This window comes from Siphateles boraxobius, unplaced genomic scaffold (genome assembly GCF_051911475.1).
Source record: "Siphateles boraxobius isolate OS27281-9 unplaced genomic scaffold, OSU_SipBor_1 91, whole genome shotgun sequence".
NCBI classification, from domain to species: domain Eukaryota; kingdom Metazoa; phylum Chordata; class Actinopteri; order Cypriniformes; family Leuciscidae; genus Siphateles; species Siphateles boraxobius.
Genome location: NW_027509221.1, coordinates 300001 through 307500, shown reverse-complemented (window position 1 = coordinate 307500; position 7500 = coordinate 300001). Strand labels below are relative to the sequence as shown.

The 7500-nt window shown below is 42.4% G+C and overlaps 1 protein-coding gene across 4 annotated transcripts in view; it reads left to right on the top strand.

The window, feature by feature from the left end:
- LOC143733141 (proprotein convertase subtilisin/kexin type 7-like) overlaps positions 1–7500 on the top strand; it is a 58527-nt gene that overhangs the window by 5228 nt on the left and 45799 nt on the right. For 2 of the 4 annotated variants that reach the window (XM_077224718.1, XM_077224720.1), the window contains exons 2-3: positions 1307–1730; positions 4195–4329. In XM_077224718.1, coding sequence (XP_077080833.1) covers positions 1338–1730; positions 4195–4329 — 528 coding nt within the window. In that variant the 5' untranslated portion in view covers positions 1307–1337. The remainder of the gene's footprint in view (positions 1–1306; positions 1731–4194; positions 4330–7500) is intronic. The other 2 variants (XM_077224721.1, XM_077224719.1) reach the window with 2 other exon arrangements.

Sequence of the window (7500 nt, the reverse complement as noted above, 5' to 3'; positions counted from 1 at the left end):
CATAATAATTACAATGGCGGACTACATCGTGTTTCTGCAAATGTTTCGCCTGGCTTTGCGGTCATAAAATATGTTTAGGACACATCTAAACCCGCCTCCAGCCCCGCCGTAAGCATGACACGGTGGTAAAAGAACGGTTCTCTGGTTCTAGTCCAGCAAAGAGTTGGTGCCGCTTTGGAACCAGTTTTCCTGGCCGAGAACCGGTTCTTTGGCTGTCGAAACACAAAGAACCGGTTCGCGAGTAGGCACCGGCTCCGAACCGGCTCTCAAATTGCTTTGGTGGAAAAGGGGTATGTGTGTCCCTACAATTCCTCTGGTGAGTGTTTGTGTGTGTGTGTGTGTGGTGTGTGTTTGTGTCCCTACAATTCCTCTGGTGAGTGTTTGTGTGTGTGTGTGTGTGGTGTGTGTGTGTGTCCCTACAATTCCTCTGGTGAGTGTTTGTGTGTGTGTGTGTGTGGTGTGTGTGTGTGTCCCTACAATTCCTCTGGTGAGTGTTTGTGTGTGTGTGTGTGTGTGTGGTGTGTGTGTGTGTCCCTACAATTCCTCTGGTGAGTGTTTGTGTGTGTGTGTGTGTGTGTGTGTGTGTGGTGTGTGTGTGTGTCCCTACAATTCCTCTGGTGAGTGTTTGTGTGTGTGTGTGTGTGTGTGGTGTGTGTGTGTGTCCCTACAGCTCCTCTGGTGAGTGCGTGTGATGGCTCCGTCTGGTCAGAAGTGTGTCCTCCTCTCTCCTCTGATGAGTGTGTGTGTGTGTGTGTGTCCCTACAGCTCCTCTGGTGAGTGTGTGTGATGGCTCCGTCTGGTCAGAAGTGTGTCCTCCTCTCTCCTCTGATGAGTGTGTGTGTGTGTGTGTCCCTACAGCTCCTCTGGTGAGTGTGTGTGTGATGGCTCCGTCTGGTCAGAAGTGTGTCCTCCTCTCTCCTCTGATGAGTGTGTGTGTGTGTGTGTGTGTGTCCCTACAGCTCCTCTGGTGAGTGTGTGTGTGATGGCTCCGTCTGGTCAGAAGTGTGTCCTCCTCTCTCCTCTGATGAGTGTGTGTGTGTGTGTGTCCCTACAGCTCCTCTGGTGAGTGTGTGTGTGTGTGTGTGTGTGTCCCTACAGCTCCTCTGGTGAGTGTGTGTGTGATGGCTCCGTCTGGTCAGAAGTGTGTCCTCCTCTCTCCTCTGATGAGTGTGTGTGTGTGTGTGTGTGTGTGTGTGTCCCTACAGCTCCTCTGGTGAGTGTGTGTGATGGCTCCGTCTGGTCAGAAGTGTGTCCTCCTCTCTCCTCTGATGAGTGTGTGTGTGTGTGTGTGTGTGTGTCCCTACAGCTCCTCTGGTGAGTGTGTGTGTGTGTGTGTGATGGCTCCGTCTGGTCAGAAGTGTGTCCTCCTCTCTCCTCTGCTGCTCCTCTCGCTCGCCCCGCTGCTCAGCCGCTGCTCCTCCTCCTGTGGGCCGGGCCTCTCCTGGGCGGTGCGGCTCCGGTCCGGCTCGGGTCCGGCGGGAGGCTCCCTGCACCGGCTGGCCCAGAGCGTGGCCCAGGAGGCGGGTCTGCAGAACCGGGGGCAGATCGGGCAGCTGGAGGGGCACTACCTGCTCTGCCAGGGGCCCGAGACCCGTGTGGACTCCGGCCGGACCGCTGCGGCTCTGGACCAGAACCCTCATGTGCTCTGGCACTCGCAGGAGCAGCTGCTGCGGCGCTCCAAGAGGAGCCTGGCCTTCAACGACCCCAGATACCCCAGCCAGTGGCACCTGGTGAGTGCGGGAGTAACACACACACACACTCGAGTTACAGCGTCTGGGGCTGCGGGTACCGCTCGTTTTAGGAATCGAGTATTCTACTTAGGGCTGCAACTAACGATTATTTTGATAATCGATTAATCGGACGATTATTTTTTCGATTAATCGATTAATCGGATAGAAATTAAATTAGATCTTTTTTATATTATAACTAAATAAAACCGTAAATCAGGGTATTTATGTGTAAAAGTGTACTTTAAAAAGTGCAAAAGCCACACATTGAGTTTTACTAATATCAATATTTGCATTGTTTTTAATGATAATTGCTGATGGCAAGTTGACAAACATGATTATTGTTAAAAAAATGATATCCAACATATTATGTTTTAACACAATTTTTGTTAAAACAAATTTACACAGCCATGTTGTTCAGATGTGAATATCTGAACTAAAAACAAACTAAAAACATCTAAAATATATAATTCATTTAATTTTTATTTAAAATTAATTATATATAAGGAATATAAGGATAAAGAATATAATATATATTATATATAATATATAAAAGAATAATATAAGGATAAATTGATTAAATAAATATAGAAAGACTGAAAACAATTGTGTGAACGTAGAGCCGCAGTAGATTGCGTTTGAAAAACAATTAAAACTTAGTAGACAAATGCTATAAAAAGAGAACGGAATGGAGGTAACGTTACCCAGCAAGCTAACAGGCTTGAGTAAAGGACAGGAGAAATTATGCATTAGTGCACAAGCATTCGCTGAAAACCACTGAGTACAGTGACTAAAAAACAATATTTTACTGCTGCTGTTATTAACTGCCTTTGTATTTAGTGCTTCGCTTTGTAAACACCGTTTTAATTTAACCTATTTCTGCGGTAGCGCTATTTTAATCCATCACTTACGTTGTACAAAATACAGACATCCCAAGATCCCGGAAGTCCCGGGAGTCTCCCGCATATTGATTGCGGCTCCCTGATGCCCGCGAATTAGTTCAAACTCCCGAAATCTAGAGCGCGCAAGCAAGAGCACGCATGCGAGACAGAAGAGACTGCTCCAAACCGTGTAGCGCGCGCGCTCGGCAGAGCGCCTGAGGGAGAGAGACCTTGCGTGTGTGTGCGTACCAGTAAACGCTCCCCGTGACGTAAGCAGACCAACTAATCGATAATGACATTCGTTGACAACGATTTTCATAATCGATTATAATCGATTTTATCGATTAGTTGTTGCAGCCCTAATTCTACTGGTTGTCCCATCGATTAATCGGATAAAAAAATAGATCCAAGTGTACAACAGCCTTTAAAATTACTTTAACAAATTAAATTAAAATGTATAATAACAAGCAATAATAATTGGAAAATTGGAGTTTTATCGAATAACACTGTTAATAATGTATTATAACAGATTCCTGCAGGGGGCGCCATGGCGTTAGTTGTTGTTACTCTGCGACAAATCCTTGTTTAATATCAGCCAAACAACATTTAATTCAAATGTCCGTTTAATCTTTAAAATTTGGTCACTTCTGTACAATAGAAATGCAACGGCCGCTGTAATTTCTTGCACAAGAACATGTGCGCATCAAACATGCAAACTCAGAGCGAGAGTTAAACTTTTATTTTGAAATCGCGATGAACAACAATTTGCATATTTAAAAACATATTTATGTATTCTCCTGTGTTGTAGATTTACAAATGAGTTGCGTTACAAAGCTTGTGGAAACACACACTCACAGCATGGGAACCCGAGACGCTCCACGCATAACACAAACCGCGTCCGACTTTTTGCGTTCCCAAGCGCACGTTATTGGAAACCTAAACAAACAGCGCGTGCATATATAGCATGATCGAATTGTCACTTTTTGAGGGTGAGTAAAAACGCACCGTTTTTGTGTCTGTCCCTTTAAATGCAAATGAGCTGCTGCTCCTGGCACAGGGGGTGGAGCTTCAACAGCTTGTGTCCTTTTACCTTTCACACACACACACACACACACACACACACACACCCACACACACACACACACACACACACACTGATAATTCAAAAACTTTAAGCCTTTTATGTTCAAACCGGAGTCAGACAATGATGGAGAGACTCAAGAAGTGACAACATGTAAGCAACATTTCTGAACGGTTAGTTGATGGATTTATGTATCTGATGTGGAGTTATCTTCTAGTCATTGATTAGCATATTCTGTTTTGATAATCTATAAATCGTGTTCCGGGGGCGGGGTTTATGTAAATATTAGGGTTGGTGATGTCACTAACCCGGGAGGAATGTTGTGTAGTTCCTACCAGCCGTTTGTTGTAGTCTTTAAAAAGTGGTTTCTGTAAAGCGAATCTCTCCCTTTGCTCTGAACTCTGAGCGTTCACATTAACTAAAGTTAGAAGAGTGAGATCATAATCGACCAACCCTTTAACAGGAGTATTTACAGCCGTAACGGCGTCTGGTCCTCTTCCCGCAGCACAACACCGTGAAGGACGGGATGGACATCAACGTGACGGGCGTGTGGGAGCGCAACATCACCGGCGCCGGGGTCACGGTGGTCGTGGTGGACGACGGCGTCCAGCACACCCTGCGAGACATTCAGCCCAATTATGTAAGTCAATCGCCATCCTTTCCTTTCCTCTTTTATTTATTATTATATATACATGTACATATTCAGGGCTTGACATTTACTTTTTTGCGCACCAGTCACTGGCTTTCCAAAGTTACGGGCCACTCAGCTTTTTCACGGGCTACACTTTTTGACACCGGGAAAAGCTGGCATATAGATATAGGCATATAGGTTTCAGACACTTCACTGTGATATGATGTCATAGTTCTGCAGCGGGGATATTATGCTGCTGTCACTTTAAGAGGTGATGCAGGGACCCAGTATACCTGAGTAATGCTATGCACAATCCCTCGCCGAAACTCAAGCCCTGTAACAGCAACGATATTCACCCGGAGCAAATGAAGCGAGTGATGAAAGAGGTGTGTGTGTGTGTGTGTGTGTTTCGCTGTGGGAGAGGTGGGCGAGAGAGAGTGCATCGCTGTCTCTCCTGCGGAAGGGATTGAGATACTTCACTATCGATATGAAGTGTTATGAATATTGCACTTAGATTATTATCTCAGATGCCCTTTTAAAGACGGCAAAACCCCGGCCGGTGTTATTGTCCTGCCCTGGACAATGTTATAATAAAAAGTATTGTTATAACGAAGAGTGTCGTTTTAACGAAGAGTGTCGTTTTAACGAAGAGTGTCGTTTTAACGAAGAGTGTCGTTTTAACGAAGAGTGTCGTTTTAACGAAGAGTGTCGTTTAACGAAGAGTGTCGTTTAACGAAGAGTGTCGTTTAACGAAGAGTGTCGTTTAACGAAGAGTGTCGTTTAACGATACTTATAACGTTATAACGAAGTTACTCTTCGAAGTTACTCTTTGTTATAACGTTCTAACGAAGAGTATGGTTCTAACGAAGAGTATGGTTCTAACGAAGAGTATGGTTCTAACGAAGAGTATGGTTCTAACGAAGAGTATGGTTCTAACGAAGAGTATGGTTCTAACGAAGAGTATGGTTCTAACGAAGAGTATGGTTCTAACGAAGAGTATGGTTCTAACGAAGAGTATGGTTCTAACGAAGAGTATGGTTCTAACGAAGAGTATGGTTCTAACGAAGAGTATGGTTCTAACGAAGAGTATGGTTCTAACGAAGAGTATGGTTCTAACGAAGAGTATGGTTCTAACGAAGAGTATGGTTCTAACGAAGAGTATGGTTCTAACGAAGAGTAGTATCGTATAACGAAGAGTAGTATCGTATAACGAAGAGTAGTATCGTATAACGAAGAGTAGTATCGTATAACGAAGAGTAGTATCGTATAACGAAGAGTAGTATCGTATAACGAAGAGTAGTATCGTATAACGAAGGGTTCGGAGCCACAGGCTTGTTTCCAGTGTATAGTTTAACAGCGCTTAGAGGACCTTTCCTTCTTTCCTCTATCTCCTTCCCTGCCATCCTGATGAAGAAGAATAAACTATCATACTTTATTATTAAAATGTGTATTTATTAGGGGGGCGCCGATCCGATACTCAGTATCGGTATTGCTCCGATACTAGCAATATTTGCCGGATCGGGTATCGCCAGACGAGACCATCCAAATCCGATCCGATATTGTATAGCCTACGTATGTTATTGTTATACAACACAAAAGGCACAAAAACATTATAAAGCGCTATAATTTTTTCGTGTACTGTATTCCAAGATTTCTGAAGCCATTACATATAGTTTAATGTGAGGTACAGATTTAAATCGTTAAATTAATCTTCACCTAAGTGCTTCCCTCCGCTGCGGCTGTCAGTCATTCTCAGCACTCAAACAGCGCGTCGCGCTCGGGTAAAACAGTCAACACGATGAAACTCTCTCCAAGATGAGTCAATGTTCCTATTATTATACTGTAGATCTGTAGATAAAGGTCTATGGTTTGCATAAAAGGACTTTAACGTGCTGGAGTTTCACATGTTACTTTCTACCGGGTGTTTGTTAGATCACAACACAACTCCTCACTGCACACAACACTGGAGTAGAGAGTGATATAATTGCTCTTCACACGCACATTAACTGAAATTTAAAACTGTTAAAAGGCTCAAACTAATGAATAAATAAAGAAATATATGTATATCTTACTTTTGTGCTTTGAACTTTTCAATGCGACGCGCTGCGCGCTGTGACTCCATGTTGCTTCGAGCGCATCATTCTGTGCACGGGATGCGCATAAGGTTTCGTGCCGCTCTGAATTGGAGCCCTTCATATTACAATACTTTTGCGCAATGGCAGTTTATTGATAGCCTTAGTTGTTCTGTCCAATCTATGTATCATATGTTGCTGCTTCATTAAAAAGTTGCGCTTAAAATTTTAAAATAAATGTATTTTAATTATATAGTATATATTTTGTCTGTATTGTTTTACAAAGTAAGGAAAATAATGTTTAAGTCAAGCTTTGATGCCTTTAACAAAAGAATAATCCCAGTCTCTTCCCCACAGTGAGGCATACAGATACAGTTTATTAGGTAATTTGGCACTGTTTTTTAATTATTATTTTAGTATTGGATCGGATCGGTATCGGCCAATACTGAGTCCCAGGTATCGGAATCGGTATCGGAGGCAAAAAAAGCGGATCGTGCCACCCCTAGTATTTATATCAGGGACTGACTTTCGGTGCAGAATTAATATTTATAATATTAAATATTAACAGTGTTGGGAACGTTACTTTAAAAAAGTAATTAGTTATAGTTACTCACTACTTTCTCCAAAAAGTAACTGAGTTAGTAACTGAATTACTCTATAATAAAAGTAACTTGTTACCAGGGAAAGTAACTATTTGCGTTACTGTCAAAAAAAGTTGCTATATGTCAAAGAATTTAGCTTTTTTTTTAGCAGTTTTCACAAGTCCGTTGAAATGAGTAGAACAGGTGTTTCTACATAACTTTCGATATTTATTGCACGTCGACAGACAGCAAGAGGTTTATCCTGCACTTCAAGTATTATCTATGAAAGAGAAGTAAACAGTTACACCATATAAAATGCATTTAACTCTAGCAAATTAAATCAAACTCTCTCAACCTGAGACAACTGGTCAAGTAAATAACCTGCTACTTCCAAGTGTTTTTTTCACGACAAAAGTAAACTTTTAAACAACAAAAAAAAGTGTGTTTAGCTCTATTGTCTTATTCTTGCTTAAATAACTCAAAATTGAGTTTAAAATCCTATTACTTGTCTATTAATCTCTACATTA